Here is a 19,184-nt window from a genome sequence, read left to right on the forward strand (position 1 = left end):
TATAATTTGGAAATCTGTTGTAACACAGGATGGACAGCCGAAGTGAGAAATCCATGTGATTACGAAAGACAGGTGTTGACAGATGTGAAAATTACCGAACTATCAGTTTAATAAGTCACAGCTGCAAAATTCTAACGTGAATTCTTTACAGACGAATGGAAAAACTGGTAGAAGCTGACCTCGGGGAAGATCAGTTTGGATTCCGGAGAAATATTGGAACACGTGAGGCAGTACTGACCCTGTGACTTATCTTAGAAAATAGATGAAGGAAAGGCAAACCTACATTTCTAACATTTGTAGACTCAGAGAAAATTTTGACAATGTTAACTGGAATACTATCTTTCAAATTCTGAAGGTGGCAGGGGTAAAATACAGGGAGCGAAAGGCTATTTACAATTTGTACAGAAACCAGATGGCAGTTATAAGAGTCAAGGGACATGAAAGGGAAGCAGTGGTTAGGAAAGGAGTGAGAGAGGGTTGTATCCTCTCCCCGATGTTATTCAATCTGTATATCGAGCAAGCAGTAAAGGAAACACAAGAAAAATTCAGAGTAGGTATTAAAATCCATGCAGAAGGAATAAAAACTTTGAGGTTCGGCGATGACATTGTAATTCTGTCAGAGACAACAAAGGACTTGGGAGAGCAGCTGAATGGAATGTACAGTGTCTTGAAAGGAGGATATAAGATGAACATCAACAAAAGCAAAATGAGGATAATGGAAATGTAGTCGAATTAAGTTGGGTGATGCTGAGGGAATTAGATTAGTAAATGAGGCACTTGAAGTAACAAAGGAGTTTTGCTATTTGGGGAGAAAAATAACTGATGATGGTCAAAGCAGAGAGGATATAAAGTGTAGACTGGCATTGGCAAGGAAAGCATTTCTGAAGAAGAGAAATTTGTTAACATTGAGTATAGATTTAAGTAACTGGAAGTAATTTCTGAAAGCATTTGTACGGAGTGTAGCCATGTACGGAAGTGAAATGTGGACGATAAATAGTTTGGACAAGAAGAGAATAGAAGCTTTCAAAATGTGGTGCTATAGAAGAATGCTGAAGATTAGATGGTTAGATCACATAACTAATGAGGACGTATGGAATAGAATTGGGGAGAAGAGGAGTTTGTGGCACAACTTGACTAGAAGAAGGGATCGATTGGTAGGACATGAAGGCATGAGGCATGAAGGAATCACTAATTTAGTATTGGAGAGCACCGTGGAGGGTAAAAATCGTAGAGGGAGACCAAGAGATGAATACACTAAAAGCAGATTGAGAAGGATGTAGGTTGCAGTAGTTACTTGGAGATGAAGAAGCTTGCACAGCATAGAGTAGCATGGAGAGCTGCATCAAACCTGTCTCAGGACTGAAGACCACAACAATAACAACAACAACAACAACAACATGAAAGAATGAGCAACAGAGTCTGCAGAAATGTCCACCACAGGAGTAGCCCTATTGATAATTGACAGGATGTATATATAGTTTTGTGAGGGGGGAGTGGACCAGCCAAATCAAGGTTTACATGTCTGAGGCAATCTGGGGGTAAATCAAACATGTCAGTCGGGGGTTGCGCATCCCTACCGACTTTGAAGCATTGGCATGCAACACATGCTCATGTCCAGTTGCAGCACTGAGCTTTAATTCCAGGCCACATTAAGGGTTTGGTGATAAACCTGGTCATAGACTTGATGCCTGGCTGGACGAGGTTGTGTATGGCATTGAAAATCTGTCCTCCCACAGATGATGGTGTGAGTGAGTTGAGCCGTCACACTGCAGTGGGACAGGGCTTGATCTTAAGAGATGTGGAACTGTTGTGAGTAATTTTATTATTTCTGTGACATGATGTTGTGCTAGGGCAAGTGCATCAAAATCAATGACACTATCTATGGCATATGGCAGAGATGTTGGAGAGAAGGTCCACATGGTAGACTGGTGGGAACGGGGGTCCCCAGGTGGGTTGTGTAAAGCATCTGCTAGGGGGAAGTTGTCAGTGAAGATCGTAACATCTCTACCCTCAATGTCTTTGCGGAAATAACATATAGCCTCATACACAGCAAGTAGCTTTCTGTTGAATGCTGACCATTTCTTCTGGGAGGGTGATAACTTTTTTGAGAAGAAATGTAGGGGTTGTACTTCATCTCCTACATGCTGTTGCAGGATGGCGCCAATGGAAGAATCACTGGTGTCTGTGGTGATGGAGATTTTGGTATCCATGACTGGATGAGCTAAGGTGACAGCTTGTGCGAGGGCCTGTTTCAAATCCACAAATGTGCACTCCATTTCCTCAGTCCATGGCACTATGTGTGTGCCTGTTGTATGTGGGCCTGACAGAGCATCTGTTAATGGCGTTAGTAGTGATGTAGCCTTAGGGATGTAGCGACAGAAGAAGCGATCTTGAGTTTACGAGGGTTCAGTCTCCGAGCTTTATGTCCAAGGGCCTTCAGTAGTGTGCTGTTTGTGACATGCACCATTGGTGACAGCCAAAACACTGCAGCTGGTGTTGGGGATCACATTGCTCACTAGGTGAGGAAGGAACACTGACCTTAATATCATCCGTCACATGGTGGTTGGTGGCAGCAGCAGGTGGTGATGCTGAACAGCTGGTGCTGCAAAACCTGGAGATCTCCGGTCTGGTGAGGTCGAGGGCATGAATAGTATCCTCGATGAGTCATTGTAATGTGGCTTGATTAGTTTGGAGGTTGCTAATCTGTTGGCATTGAACTACCATGTCACAAGCTGCACTTGCGAGTTTAGCTGTAAGCAAGACACACTCAACTGTAAAAGAGCTAAGAGAACAGTCACAAGGGGGTGGGAGTTGCACTCAAGAGACAGACATGAGAGGAATAGTCATATCAGTAGGTAGATGACACATGGTATTGTACGTTGTATTGATAGAAAACGAGTGGTGGCCTAGTAAACCAATGCCTAGCACTGGGTAACTGATGTTTGCTATGTGGAATGTCCATGGAAACAGCAGAGAGGTGGATAATTCCAACGTGATTAGAGCTGTACCAAGCACATTGATGTTTGAATCGTTTGCGGCCAATAGTAATGTAGGCAAAGGTCGCAGATTTGGAAGTGCAAGTGATGGGGGGATGACGCATGTGTCAGCCCCGCTGTCAATCAAAAACTTTTGGTAATTGGTACCATCGTGCACATACAGGCATCCGCTGACAGGTGAGGCGATATGTGCTGACTGCTCATGACTGTGGCACTGCATATTTTTGCATAAGGTGAGCCACCTAATACACCTCGTGTTGCATGTTTTTCACAGCACATGATGAGTGACAGATGTGAGCGGCATCGCCGAACCTGGCGTGAAGCCAGCATAAGGGATAAAGTGGGTGTGACTGAGTGGCTGTAATAGTACCAGAGGTTGCTGCTATGCTGCACTGTGTGTCACTCGAGGCTGCCGAAGGGAGTGGGGGAGGGGGCAGTCTGCATCACACGAGGTTCATGGTTCAGGCCAACAGATGGAAGCACTCGTGCTGGCTGCTAGCTGCATGGACATGCGCATCTGATACTGGGTGGTGGAGGGGGCAGTACTGCCCTGATGTCACTTGACTGAGAGGAGGATGCTGGAATGTGAAATGAAAGTTCACGCCGGCAAATTATCTTGAAAGCGCAATCCGCCACTACAGCTTCTTGTCGAGTGAGATCGATGTGAGAGGCAGGAGTTGCAGTTGTAATGTTTCCAGGAGTTTCATTAACCAGATGGACCACAGTGTTTCATCTGGCAGGAAGTTACATGTTGCAAGGGTACATAGACGATACCACAGTGTGGGCACAATGAGGTTGCCTAAATGTTCCTTGTGAATAATGTGATGAATGGTCCCATGGTCCCATCAGAAGGTAGCGATAAACATTCACAGATAAGTTCTTTCACAGTTGTGAATTGCACAGTAAGGCAGTATGGGGGGAGGGGGGGGGGGGAGGATGGATGCACCACAGTGTCACTGATTAAGTCCAAATGGTCATATAAATGTCTGGTGAGGCACATGAATTTTGATTCCTTGCAGTGAACACCAGTAGCACGTAAGAGTCCATGAGTGCAAGCCAGGTGTGTAGCTGGTCCTTTACAAATGTAGGCATTTCAGAAATTTGGCATGTGGGACATCCAATAACACAGCATTACTTGGGGGTTGATTGCGTGTAACCATTTGTGTGGTAACACTGGGGAGAGGGGACATGGCAGGCAAAGTTCCTGTTTCAGTCAGGATGCCGGAAAATGTTGCAGTGAGGTAGTAGCATCTCCCACATCCATAACGCACTGCTCGGAATGCGCGATAGTCATGGGAGAGAGTTTTAATTCAGTCGGAAATGTGGTTGGCACTCACGGCACAGCAGACTCAACCTTGGCCAAGGCAAGATGACATGGGTCGGCCAAACCATGTTGTATGAAGTTGGATGCAGTACATATTGAAGCACGAGGCACAGTAGGTGATACATCACTCTCTTGTTTTAAATGTCCGTACATTAGGAAGGCATAGTTAGAGGCAATATGGTGGTGGTCACATGGGCCCTATTAACCATAGCATTCACAGGCACAGTCGAAAAATGTTGAAAGTTTGTGTTCAGAAGTTCTGTTTGCATAGATGGAAGTGGCGGTGGCATTTGGTTCCGTGATAAGTAATGTGCTTGAGTCGTGGTAGGCAAAGGTAGCTGCTGTTGGCTGTTGAAAGGCCACATGGCGTAGCAACAAAAGGTGATAAGAAACACATGAAAACAGTTTGGAACACTTGTTGTCAGGGTCACCAGTGTGGAAGTAAGTATGATGACTTAAATGAATACACTAAAATTCCATGTGTAGAGATAAATACTTAAATTTTTGGCTTGTTAACATCAACACCCTCCCCCATGAACCATGGACCTTGCCGTTGGTGGGGAGGCTTGCGTGCCTCAGCGATACAGATGGCCGCACCGTAGGTGCAACCACAACGGAGGGGTATCTGTTGAGAGGCCAGACAAACGTGTGGTTCCTGAAGAGGGGCAGCAGCCTTTTCAGTAGTTGCAGGGGCAACAGTCTGGATGATTGACTGATCTGGCCTTGCAACATTAACCAAAACGGCGTTGCTGTGCTGGTACTGCGAACGGCTGAAAGCAAGGGGAAACTACAGCCATAATTTTTCCCGAGGACATGCAGCTTTACTGTATGATTAAATGATGATGGCAACCTCTTGGGTAAAATATTCCGGAGGTAAAATCGTCCCCCTTTCGGATCTCCGGGCGGGAAAAAGAAAACTGGCGTTCTACGGATCGGAGCGTGGAATGTCAGATCCCTTAATCGGGCAGGTAGGTTAGAAAATTTAAAAAGGGAAATGGATAGGTTAAAGTTAGATATAGTGGGAATTAGCGAAGTTCGGTGGCAGGAGGAACAAGACTTCTGGTCAGGTGATTACAGGGTTATAAACACAAAATCAAATAGGGGTAATGAAGGAGTAGGTTTAATAATGAATAGGAAAATAGGAATGCGGGTAAGCTACTACAAACAGCATAGTGAACGCATTATTGTGGCCAAGATAGATACGACGCCCACACCTACTACAGTAGTACAAGTTTATATGCCAACTAGCACTGCAGATGACGAAGAAATTGAAGAAATGTACGATGAAATAAAAGAAATTATTCAGATAGTGAAGGGAGACGAAAATTTAATAGTAATGGGTGACTGGAATTCGAGTGTAGGAAAAGGGAGAGAAGGAAACATAGTAGGTGAATATGGATTGGGGCTAAGAAATGAAAGACGAAGCCGCCTAGTAGAATTTTGTACAGAGCACAACTTAGTCATAGGTAACACTTGGTTTAAGAATCATGAAAGAAGGTTGTATACGTGGAAGAACCCTGGAGATACTAAAAGGTATCAGATAGATTATATAATGGTAAGACAGAGATTTAGGAACCAGGTTTTAAGTTGTAAGACATTTCCAGGGGCAGATGTGGACTCTGACCACAATCTATTGGTTATGACCTGTAGATTAAAACTGAAGAAACTGCAAAAATGTGGGAAATTAAGGAGATGGGACCTGGATAAACTGAAAGAACCAGAGGTTGTACAGAGTTTCAGGGAGAGCATAAGGGAGCAATTGACAGGAATGGGGGAAAGAAATACAGTAGAAGAAGAATGGGTAGCTTTGAGGGATGAAGTAGTGAAGGCAGCAGAGGACAAGGTAGGTAAAAAGACGAGGGCTGCTAGAAATCCTTGGGTAACAGAAGAAATATTGAACTTAATTGATGAAAGGAGAAAATATAAAAATGCAGTAAATGAAGCAGGCAAAAAGGAATACAAACGTCTCAAAAATGAGATCTACAGGAAGTGCAAAATGGCTAAACAGGGATGGCTAGAGGACAAATCTAAGGATGTAGAAGCTTATCTCACTAGGGGTAAGATAGATACTGCCTACAGGAAAATTAAAGAGACCTTTGGAGACAAGAGAACCACGTGTATGAATATCAAGAGCTCAGATGGCAACCCAGTTCTAAGCAAAGAAGGGAAGGCAGAAAGGTGGAAGGAGTATATAGAAGGTTTATACAAGGGTGATGTACTTGAGGACAATATTATGGAAATGGAAGAGGATGTAGATGAAGACGAAATGGGTGATACGATACTGCGTGAAGAGTTTGACAGAGCACTGAAAGACCTGAGTCGAAACAAGGCCCCCGGAGTAGACAACATTCCATTAGAACTACTGACGGCCTTGGGAGAGCCAGTCATGACAAAACTTTACCAGCTGGTGAGCAAGATGTATGAGACAGGCGAAATACCCTCAGACTTCAAGAAGAATATAATAATTCCAATCCCAAAGAAAGCAGGTGCTGACAGATGTGAAAATTACCGAACTATCAGTTTAATAAGTCACAGCTGCAAAATACTAACGCGAATTCTTTACAGACGAATGGAAAAACTGGTAGATGCGGACATCGGGGAGGATCAGTTTGGATTCCGTCGAAATGTTGGAACACGTGAGGCAATACTGACCTTACGACTTACCTTAGAAGAAAGATTAAGAAAAGGCAAACCTACGTTTCTAGCATTTGTAGACTTAGAGAAAGCTTTTGACAATGTTGACTGGAATACTCATTTTCAAATTCTAAAGGTGGCGGGGGTAAAATACAGGGAGCAAAAGGCTATTTACAATTTGTACAGAAACCAGATGGCAGTCATAAGAGTCGAGGGGCATGAAAGGGAAGCAGTGGTTGGGAAAGGTGTGAGACAGGGTTGTAGCCTCTCCCCGATGTTATTCAATCTGTATATTGAGCAAGCAGTAAAGGAAACAAAAGAAAAATTTGGAGTAGGTATTAAAATTCATGGAGACGAAGTAAAAACTTTGAGGTTCGCCGATGACATCGTAATTCTGTCAGAGACGGCAAAGGACTTGGAAGAGCAGTTGAACGGAATGGACAGTGTCTTGAAAGGAGGATATAAGATGAACATCAACAAAAGCAAAACGAGGATAATGGAATGTAGTCCAATTAAATTGGGTGATGCTGAGGGAATTATATTAGGAAATGAGACACTTAAAGTAGTAAAGGAGTTTTGCTATTTAGGAAGTAAAATAACTGATGATGGTCGAAGTAGAGAGGATATAAAATGTAGACTGGCAATGGCAAGGAAAGCGTTTCTGAAGAAGAGAAATTTGTTAACATCGAATATAGATTTAAGTGTCAGGAAGTCATTTCTGAAAATATTTGTTTGGAGTGTAGCCATGTATGGAAGTGAAACATGGACGATAACTAGTTTGGACAAGAAAAGAATAGAAGCTTTCAAAATGTGGTGCTACAGAAGAATACTGAAGATAAGGTGGATAGATCACGTAACTAATGAGGAGGTATTGAATAGGATTGGGGAGAAGAGAAGTTTGTGGCACAACTTGACTAGAAGAAGGGATCGGTTGGTAGGACATGTTTTGAGGCATCAAGGGATCACAAATTTAGCATTGGAGGGCAGTGTGGAGGGTAAAAATCGTAGAGGGAGACCGAGAGATGAGTACACTAAGCAGATTCAGAAGGATGTAGGTTGCAGTAGGTACTGGGAGATGAAGAAGCTTGCACAGGATAGAGTAGCATGGAGAGCTGCATCAAACCAGTCTCAGGACTGAAGACCACAACAACAACAACAACATCAACACACAGCCACTCCATTTCAACTCTTCGCAATGAACTGAAGGTCTGTGTGCTATCAGCCGCAAACCCCAAAGAAGGAAATCCAAAGATATGTCATTCGGACGATTGCATGCCACCATGTTTCTAGTGTGTTTGAGCATCAATATTGTAACACAAATCAGTAAATTAAACTAACTCAAAGAAGTTACAAAAAGTTCACAAGTGTTTATGATCAACACAATAATTGTACTTTTTTCAGTAACTGAAAGCTAATCCATGACTGACGGAAAATTACATAACAAAATTGGATACTGACTATAGTTAGTGCACTCATCGATGATTAGGTACTGACTCAGGAGTTGACTTATTGACTACATGCAGTGAACTGAAAATTTTGTGATTGATAATACTGAGCAAAAGACATTAGAACTGCCACAGAAGTTGTTGATTTTACTCTGGGGCCCTGTCTGATGCCTGCTATCATCAATGTCTATGTTACAGAAAGTGCAAAATGGTGAAGTACAGTACTACGACATTTTTAGGAATTAACACGAAAGACAGAAAAAGAGAAACACACAAACATACAATAGGCAGTGGAGTAAATATGTTTAACCACAAACTATATAATTAGAAAGAGGTAAAATAATAGATACAATTTTATTAGAGGGAAATTTTAACATGCACAGGGATTCCAGAAACTTGCTAAAAACTTTTGAGATGGTGAAATTTCCTATTTTGAATAATTAACATAGAAGATGTTATTTTACTAAAAGTATACCTCTCTGGAAGGAGAAAATTTGCATCTGCAAAACTGTATCACTGTAATTTTTGAAAGAATTACACCTTAAGGTTGGAGTATTCTGGAACACAAAAATTGTGAATCGAAATAACTTTTGAAATATTAAACTTTCAGAAATAGTCAAACATTTGTTTGGAAGAGGAAAATGATAGCTTCCAAATAAAGTATTTGAATCTTTAAAAAACATCATTTTGGCAGTTTTGAATTTTGATGTGTGCATGGTTTATAGGTAGAGCCTTTCATAAACTATGAACATTTATTTACATGAAATGTTTCTGTATGAACTAAATGTACTGTTGTTCACAGACATTGGGAAATTACACTGTGAATGAAATATAGCATGAATGAGTATTTAGTCATTTTGTGGAGCCTAATTACGGTATATCCACTACTATAGAAAAGAGATCAGAAAAAGGAAATAAAAATATTCATAGTGAGGTAACTTGAAGAATATATTGCTAATATGTCATTAACTTTTTAATAATTTATAAAGTTTCTCAATTTCCTCATTTTTGAATGTTGGGAGCATAACAGCTTTCTACTGGAATACAGAATCCACTCTGAGACATAATCAAGGGTCACATTCTAATTGGAGATGAGTTTGAATAATGTACAGAAACATCTGGTTGAAAAATTACGAATTATTTAGGAATAAAGGGGATGACTCACCAACAGGCAGAAATGCTTTGTTGTCAATAGGTTCACAAACAGAGGTATGGAGCTTGGCTTGTTTTCAGAATGCACTTCCTTTTTCTAGCTGTAAGGAAAACATGCACACAAGCAACACACTCTCACTCATATGCACTCACCTGACTGTTCTCTTTTGTTTTGTTGTTATGTACATTGCAGCTCAACTGCCTTATTTTGTTTATTTTAATATTACTAAAAGTTACCATGAAAGAGTAAATTTATTGGGAAATGAGAATAAGAATTCCATGACCTTTGAAGACTGATCTTGGAAACATACTGTTATCTATTTTTCATAGTACTTTTATTGGTCACTTTTGATTACTGCTTATCTTATCTATTTTAGCTATATACCCCAGAAGACAATTCTATAAGAAAATAGGGATTAGAAGTTTTTAATATGAAACAGCTTCATGGGGTATTCCTAAATGTAAAACATGCTCAACAGAACTTATTGTGTCATTTATCTTCATGTCACATCTGCTTAGATTATTATGTAGATGAAACCAAGAAATCAAACAATGGGAAGTCCAGAATGAAATTTTCACTCTGCAGCGGAGTGTGCACTGATATGAAACTTCCTGGCAGATTAAAACTATGTGCCCGACCGAGACTCGAACTCAGGACCTCTGCCATTCAGGAGTGCTAGTTCTGCGAGGTTTTCAGGAGAGCTTCTGTAAAGTTTGGAAGGTAGGAGACAAGATACTGGCAGAAATGAAGTTGTGAGGACCAGGTGTGAGTTGTGCTTTGGTAGCTCAGATGGTAGAGCACTTGCCTGCGAAAGACAAAGGTCCCGAGTTCAAGTCTCGGTGAGGCACACAGTTTTAATCTGCCAGGAAGTTTCAATGGGAAGTCCAGGTTGGAATATCTACAATATTATGATACACACTGTAAAGGTGAGGCATTGAGCTGCAGATAGGCACAATGAAAAGAGTGTTACACATTTTGCCTTCAGTGATAGCCTTCTTCAGAAGAGGAAATAGACACACATTCACACAAGCAAGCACACCTTATGCACACATGACCGTAATCTGTAGCAGCTTTGGCATTCTGGCCAGAGCTGCTGGAGGTAGTGGTCATATGCATGAGGTGTGCTCGTTTGTGTGAAGAGTGTGTGTGTGTTTTTACTTTTCTGAAGAAGGCTATGGCAAAAAAGCTAAATGTGCAACAGTCTTTTTGTTGTGCCTGCTTCCAACTCAGTACAGAACCAAGAAATCTCACACATGATGTTTCATTAAGTATGTAGCCTTCAGAAGCTCAATTTTGTTTGAAATTTTATAATATGAGCCATTGTGAGTTAAACACTGGAATTGTTTCCTACAAAACAATTGTTACCCTGTTCAGCAATATTCTTGCCTCTGTCTGACTGTGTAGAGTTTGGGTCCTTGTTTATTTCCAGTAAATAGTTTTTGAAGAGCCCTTACAGTTCTACAAAGGTCACCTATATTGATTAGGAATTGGACCAAAGGCTGTACTGAACTTTGTGGGATATCAGATTTTTATGTTTCCCAATTCTTAGTTTTGTTTCTTCTTGCCATAAAATTTGTCAGCACAAGCTCTCTGCCTCTTGTGAAGATAAAACTTCATATCAATATGTGAGATGCCATTAGATTTCAGGTTTGCTAATAGAATTTTATAATTTGCACAGTAAATGGTCTTGAGATATCACGTGATAGATTAATGTAATACTTTTTGTTGTGAATCTCTGACCCAACTATATTTGTAAGATCCTTTATGTCTTTCTCTCTAGAAATTGCTTTATAAGTGCCAATTTGGAAGACAGTTACAAATTCATACCATGAAAAGTGAGTCAACATGTTTATAAAAGACTGGAAGGAGAAAAATTGACCTGTAATTAGATATAATTTCTTTCTCTCAATTTTTTATAAATTTATGTCACTACTGGATAAACCAACTGATTGCTTATGTTTGTCTATTTAACATGAGGAACACAGCCTGGTACTGATGGTATAATCTTGTTTTTATCCAAATGAGATTATCACATAACAAAACAAGATTTCTGCAGAGTACATCTTTACTATATAGAATAAGACTGCAAAATACCAAAGTTTTCAGAAAAATGTATAATTTAGAAGATAATTTGCCTAGGTCTGCCAGGAGAAATTCTTAGTATGAGGCATATTGCAAATTCTTAACAGCTGTTGTTCTGTAGTTTATTTTATAGGTACTTTCATTAGAAATGGTTAGAGAATGTTACTGTTTACAATATTAGGAAACAGATAGTTTGCTGCTCACCATAAAAATGACCCTTTGAATTTCAGACAGGCACAATGAGTCTTTTGTTGAATGTTGCTATCTGTAATCCTTGATAAAAATATCTCTGGATGTTGCTACCTGTAATTCTTGATAAAAGTATCTAATTTTTTTAAAAAAAATATGTAGCAGTTTTAAATAGCTGCAATATTTATTAAGTCAAACTTACAGCAACAAATGATAAATTAAAAAGCAACTCCAACAGATTGTCCTACAAGTGTTCAGTGTAAGTATCATTTGTTTCACTGAACACATTCTGTTAATACCAACTTCTGATACTTTGCTCAGGAAGTCTGGGTAACTGTTGCAACAAATACTTAAATTTTGTTTCAAATGTTAGGAAAACTGGCACCTGCAAGTGGAAGCACATGCACACAATCTTTTATAATCACCTGAATAATGGCTAAAGAACTGTAGACAACATGATTAGAAAATATTTCTTTATTCATCAATAGTTTATTTGCAAATTTGGCAGACAAATTGTAGTTTGTAGATGTTATCATTCCTAGTACAAGTGCCATCATAATAATTTCTGTGAAACTTTCCCCACGGATTCCACTGGAATGATTAATTTTCAGTGATCCCTGCTAATGAAGTTCTTAGGTTTTATGTTAAGGACATACAAGATTGACATTCAGTTCAAACTTGCTTTGTTACCTTTTATTCTTCAATTTACAAACATTTCAGTATTTTGATAAGCTAACTGTATGCAGCTGAACCTCACACTACAAAATGATGAGAAGCTGGATAGATAAGATCAGAAGGAGTCTCTAATTTTTTCCCCAACTTTTTATTAATGCTATTCCAAATCACAGTCTGAATATATGAACTTAAAAAAAAAACTTTTGTGCTAGATTTCAAACATCCTAGTGCAGCTTCATAAAATTATCCATCCATTGTTTTTCTGAAACAGTAGCAATGCAGTCACAGTAGCAGAGAGCACTGTGGCTACTTGTTTCATAAATTCTACAGATATTGCACGTGTCCCTATGGTGTTTAATAGGTAACAATGTTCTACAATGTTCTCAAGGGTAGCCACATAAAACCTGCAGTTAGGCTACCACGGTGATACAGAAGTCCTATGAAAATAGGTTGAAATAAAGTAAATACATAGGTTCTGAAGTGGTCAAGATGCAAGTGCTATGTGGCTGGACACAACGTAGAGCATGGTATTATCTATGATTGGCAAGTGAATTCTACTCTTATGACCCAAAATGACCAGCATAATTGATCTCATTGAGAATCAAGTGAACCTAACAGTTCACCTCACTGTGTAATTCATGCCATGATTGAACCCCAGCACACTTCAAATTAGAAAGTACCACCACTGGGTCAGATCTAGGCTTTGGATCATTCATTGAGCTTTTTGGTTGTGGTGACATATGAAAAATCTGTCTGTGATCCATTGGTCAATGACATTAATACAATGAAGCAGTGTGTCCATTACACCTGTGCAACTGTTCAGCAGGAGTAAAAGTGCACTCAGAGTGTCTGTGGATTTTTCCTTTACATGCTGCTACTGGTAATGTTTCACACAATGAGTGACAGGAAGTGAACACAAGTTATTAGTTGGATTTCTCATTTGTAATTTCCTATGCTCTGTAAATGAGATGAACTGGTATTTTGTTTCACTTGCTGCAATTTAAGCTGGGCTATTAGATCCAACCCATCACCTCAGTAACTGAGCAGTCAGTGTACATGGCTGCTGTGCAGAGGACCCAGGTTCAATTCCTGGTACTGCCAAGGATTTTTCTTTGAAAGGAGGACTGTTACAGGGTGAACTCAGCCTCATGATGCCAATTGAGGAGCTACTTGACTGAGAAGTAGCAGCTCCATCGTTTGGAAAGTCTGCACAATAGCCAGGAGAGCAGTGTGCTGACCACATGACCATCTGCAGCCTAACCACCACCTCAGAAACTGTGATATAGTTGGTGAAAAAAGATAAATGTCTCTCAGAGCCAAAGTTATAAATTTTATTGTTGGTGGTTTCACTCACTGGAAAAAGAACAACCAAATATTTTTGACAACAAAGATCATAAGACTGAGCTATTCGTATTGTCAACTGCATATTATGACCTGAATGGTTTTCACTAACTATAATAAAATACCAACAGTAGGATGCAACAGAAGAGCTGTAAACTCTGTAAGTGCATGTCAGCCAAGTTTAGAAAGAGGAAAAGCTCTGACAGTGCTAAAAATCACATTTGTTAGCCACTGTTGTAAGGGTTTTTACAATGTGATACTAAATGAAAATAAACTTTTGGATAAAATACACACAACTAAAATTTACTACTCAAATACCTGTGGGTTTGTACCATCATCCTCAATGCAAAATGTGTGAAATTTGTGTTTATATTTGTGTCAAAATTATATATGGAATTCCACATTGGAATGAAAGACTGCATGAAAATAAATTACTATTAAGCCTATATTGATGGTAATTCTATTGTGTCCGGATTTTTCTTCATTTGTCCTGAGTTATTTTAAAAAGCCCTGAGTTTAGCTAAAAATAATACGGGAACCCTAGAAATACATAACAGTGAAGTGGTACTGGTAGCTTTTTGCATAATGAAATAACACTTGCATTGTGTATGTAGTGTAAGTAGTGGCTAGTGTTAAGAAGTGAATGAATAGAGTAGCACTAACTTTTTCGCAAAAATGTACAAGGAAACTGGAACTGTACACTAGGGTCAAATTGAAAAGAATTGCCAAATAATTGAAAGTCCAGGTTGTTGAAGGGGATTGTGTTATTTTAACAGGCTGTACTTCTGTTCAGGAGGATGGAGGCTCTAGCCCTCATCTGCCCGAACTGATTTTGTGTTACATGTTTTTGCTAAATTACTTCAAGAAAATTCTGGTGGACTTCCTGCTATAACCTCATGCCCAGTTACTTGTACTATACTTGCCAAAACAGACCTTTTAGTATGTAAATGTCTATATATATTAATGATATTTTTTATTCTTAAATTTTAATGCAGCAACTTGACAAATACCCTTCTAAAAGTGATCCATGTACGAATGCTGCTACCACCAGCACTACTACTACTACTACTACTACTACTACTACTACTACTACTACTACTACTATTACTGCACGAACTCACTATAAGTAACTATGTGGTAGCTCTCAACATATTCCGAACAAAACCTATTCAGTGATCTCCCATTACCTACGCTTAGTTTTCAGTAAATTTGGTCCTCAGTGGTGTCTAATGAACGAGAAAAACTAAGTTCCACATGAGCTACAGTTTATGCAAACACAATATAATACACAAAATAATTTAAATTTAAATTTTGCCTCTTTGTCTATGGTTTATGTGTATTTATGGTTTAGAATGGGGGGTCTGTATTCTAACGTAAAGAGCTTTAACAAGGTCCAGTCAGATACACTGATGGTAAAAAAATTGCAACACCAAGAAAAGAAGTTGTGTGGCATAAACAAAAAATTGGTAGGTGTGTTTCTACATATGAAAGATGATGTCTATTCAAAATCTGAATCAGTCACATAAGAGTGGTGCTAGTACTGCTGCTACGAAGATACAAATCAGGTTTGCTTTAAATACATGCCGTAATGGTCATGAGCATTAGTAACCTTTGAGATTGGGTGTGATGTGTTCATGTAAGTCAAGAACACCTTTAAGGCAGCAAAGAGGGCATTATCTCACCTCACTGAGTTGCAGTGAGGACATGTAATAGGTCTACAAGAACCTGGATGTTCCTTTTGCGATACTGCAGAAAGATTTGTCAGGAATGTAACCACTGTACATGATTGATGGCAGCAGTGGTTACAAGAATGTAGGATTACAAGAAGACTGGCTCTGGATGACCACTTGACACTACCAAGAGGGAAGACCCTAGTGTTCAGCTTATCACTCTGTTGCATCATACTGAATCTGCAGCAGCAATTTGAGCAACAGTTGGTGCTGCAGTGACGTAACGAACTATTAAAAACTGGTTATTTTAAAGACAGCTCCAGGCCAGATGCCCTGCGGTGCGCTTTCCACAGACCCCAAACCACTGCGGTTTGTGCACTTTGGTTACAAATTTGTATGTCAGTCTGGTGATTTGACCTGTTGTGTTGCCATTCATGAACAGCATTCCAGGGGGTGTTTTCTAACAGGATAATGCTTTCCCAGTCACTGCTGTTATAACCCAATATGCTTTACAAAGTGTTGACATGTTGCCATTGCCTGCTTGATCACCAGATCTGTCTCCAATAGAGCACATATGGGATGTCATCTGATGGCAACTCCAGCGTCATCCACAAACTGAAGTAACCATCCCTGAATTGACTGACCATATGCAACAGGCATGGTACTCCATCCCACAGGCTGACATCTGGCACCTCTATGACACAACATATGCACGTTTGCATGCTTGCATTCAACATTCAGGCAGTTACACCGGTTATTAATGTACCAGCATTTCACATCTGCGATGGCTTATTTCATGTGTACATTAAGCTGTGAGATTGCAATGTTAATCACTTAAATATGTTACCTAGATAAATGTATTCCTAAAATTTAATTCTTCTCCATTAATTATTGTTTGGTGTTCTGATTTTTTCTGTCAGTTTATATATTAGGAATACCTATGTAACAATACGAGAGAACGAAAGTTACTACTCACCATGTAGCAGAGATGAGCTGCGATAGGCACAATAGAAAGATTCGCACAAACATAGCTTTAGTATATTCCTGTATTATTATGCATGAGGAATATATAAACATGGTTGTCACAAGGAAAGCATCCTCTTACAAAGAATGATCATGGACTGTAGTTTCAGCTCTCTGAGACTGCAGATGTGTGTGCAAGTTGCACTTGCATGAGTGTGTGTGTGCGTGTGTGTATGTGTGTCTACTGTTGACAAAGGCCTTAATGGCTGAAAGCTATGTTTGTGTGAATCTTTTTATTGTGGCTATTGCGGCTCAGCATCTCTGCTATATGGTGAGTAGCAACTTCCTGAGGAAAACGCATGTATTAGAAAAATTAAAAAAAATCTTTCCACTTTGCTTGAAGTGATCTGATTACATCAATTTAAGGGCTGTAGCTTCCTGCTGTGTTGTAAATAGCAATTCTTATTGTAAACTGAACTCCAGTCTTATATTATTAAATAGCAGTTGTTGAACGATAAAAATCAATGTGGCCATGTAATTATTATACAGTAAGTGAGATATAAATAGCAGCTAGTTGTTATACCCAAGATAGTGGTAGTCTTAATTCTACTACACAAGTTCAGCATCAGTGTGCATAAATAATATCTAGTGGATTAATAATACATAATTATCAATGCATTTTGTGGCAGATGGTTCTCTTTTTTAACATATATTGACTTCTTTCATGTTCCTGATGGTTCTCCTTAAAATAGGTTCACAGTAATGAATAAATGATGTGAGATTATAGTACAAAAGCTGAACTGCTCAACTCTTCACTTGCCTGGTATTTGTACTGACTCACAAAATTGTTTTTCACACATGATTTTCTGTTAAAATATTCATTGTTTTTACTTGTTTGATGATTTTATAAATATGAAGATCAAATACACATTTCACTGAGGCACATCATAACTTTCTGTGAACTTCAAAGGAAGTTATTTTTTGTTGAATACTCGCTTTATTAACTTAACCTGAGTTGAATGTGAACTAATTTTCTCATCAGTAGTCTAGCAGTTGAGGAAGAAGTAGTTCGTAGCCACGTGTAAGCTGATATGGACCAAAATTGCAAATTAAAATAAAGAATATCTTTCCAGAATGACATTTTCACTCTGCAGCAGAGTGTGCACTGATATAAAAACTTCCTGGCAGAGTAAAACTGTGTGCCGGATCAAGACTCAAACTCGGTGTCCCAAGTCCTGAGTTCGAGACTCGGTCTGGCACACAGTTTTAATCTGCCAGGAAGTTTCAAAGAATATCTTGTTAACCTCTGATATTCTTAATGTTATATTTCACTTACATATTTCCTGTGATGCTATTAATTTTCTGGTTGTTTTGTACCACTGGGCTTGATGGGCAAAACTGGAATGAGGAACTTTATTTATTAAACTATAAAAACACAGAGTTTGAACATTTGTCTGTGGGGTGACTCATATTCATGCCAGGAAATATATTTGTGTATTTGTTACTTGTTGTCATTTTAAAAGCTTTCATTTTTGTAATGTAAAAAGTAATTACTGTATTATTTACGTGTTGACGTGCAGTTGTTTGCAATATAAGATAACATATTTCTTATCTTGCATTTTGCTATAATGAATTAATATGCTTATAAATGAGTAAATAGTGCTTGATGCTTTGGAGAAGGAATGAACAGACAATGTACATAATATATTCTTCTATGATCAAACTATGAAAATTATTTTGCAGTGAACTTTTGATCAATCCTGAAACTGGAAGTGTGTGGCAGCTGGGTGACATACTGAAACGACCTACTTTAGGTGAAACATTAATTCAGATTGCTGAAGATGGTACAGATATTTTCTATAATGGCTCTCTTGGTGAGAAATTTATTAAAGATGTCACAGATCTCGGAGGAATCATGACAATGGATGACCTAAGGAATTATGAGTATGTTCATGTGTGCTATTCAACTAAAGTTTGAGCAAAAATATTACATAACTTTCATAAATGAAGGTTAAATATCCATAGATTCCCTGGATCTTCATTAATATAACTATTATACTGCTCAGCTCTTGCATTTTTGTGATTGTAGAAATAGCTGTGTTAAAGAGTAACCTAACATTGCTTCTCATTTTAATACTGATACTTTTTCTCATTTCTTACTTTACATTGGATGCTACACATAAATAAATAGACTTTAAAAATATGTTCTTATAACTAATTAATTTATGCAATTATCATAATTTCTTGGGGGCCTCTTGTAAAATTGCTGGAATGAAATTATGCTCAGATTATGTTACATGTTGTATCCTGTCTCAATCACAAGATGAGACAAAACAATCAAGTAGATTTTTACACTAAAATTCTTGTTTTTAAAATTTTGGCAGCACATACCATGTAGAAACTGAGTCAAATGCTTTCTCATTATTAACTTATTTTAGAAAAAGTGATAATTTCATTTGCAACTTAGAGACATTCCATTGTACTGTGTACACTTCTAAAGACAACTTGTTACTTTGCTCAATTAAAATACAATGTTTTCTTCTATGTGGTAGATTATCATTTTAGTAAGTATCTTTCACATTACTGAAGGAGGCTGATAAGCCATAGTTTTGAAATCCTACCAGTTTCATTTCTTGTCAAGCAGAACAATTACAACAACATTCTTATTTTTAGGCAATGTCTTCCTCTGCAAGAATTCTGCATATCATTTTG

General features: G+C 38.8%; 1 protein-coding gene across 2 annotated transcripts in view; it reads left to right on the top strand.

Moving 5' to 3' along the window:
• Positions 1 to 19,184, top strand: part of LOC126283998 (scoloptoxin SSD14-like) — a 95,011-nt gene that overhangs the window by 21,007 nt on the left and 54,820 nt on the right. For both annotated transcript variants that reach the window (XM_049982542.1, XM_049982547.1), the window contains one exon: positions 18,216 to 18,416. In XM_049982542.1, coding sequence (XP_049838499.1) covers positions 18,216 to 18,416 — 201 coding nt within the window. The remainder of the gene's footprint in view (positions 1 to 18,215; positions 18,417 to 19,184) is intronic.

The sequence above is a fragment of the Schistocerca gregaria genome, chromosome 1 (assembly GCF_023897955.1).
Source record: "Schistocerca gregaria isolate iqSchGreg1 chromosome 1, iqSchGreg1.2, whole genome shotgun sequence".
Classification (NCBI taxonomy): domain Eukaryota; kingdom Metazoa; phylum Arthropoda; class Insecta; order Orthoptera; family Acrididae; genus Schistocerca; species Schistocerca gregaria.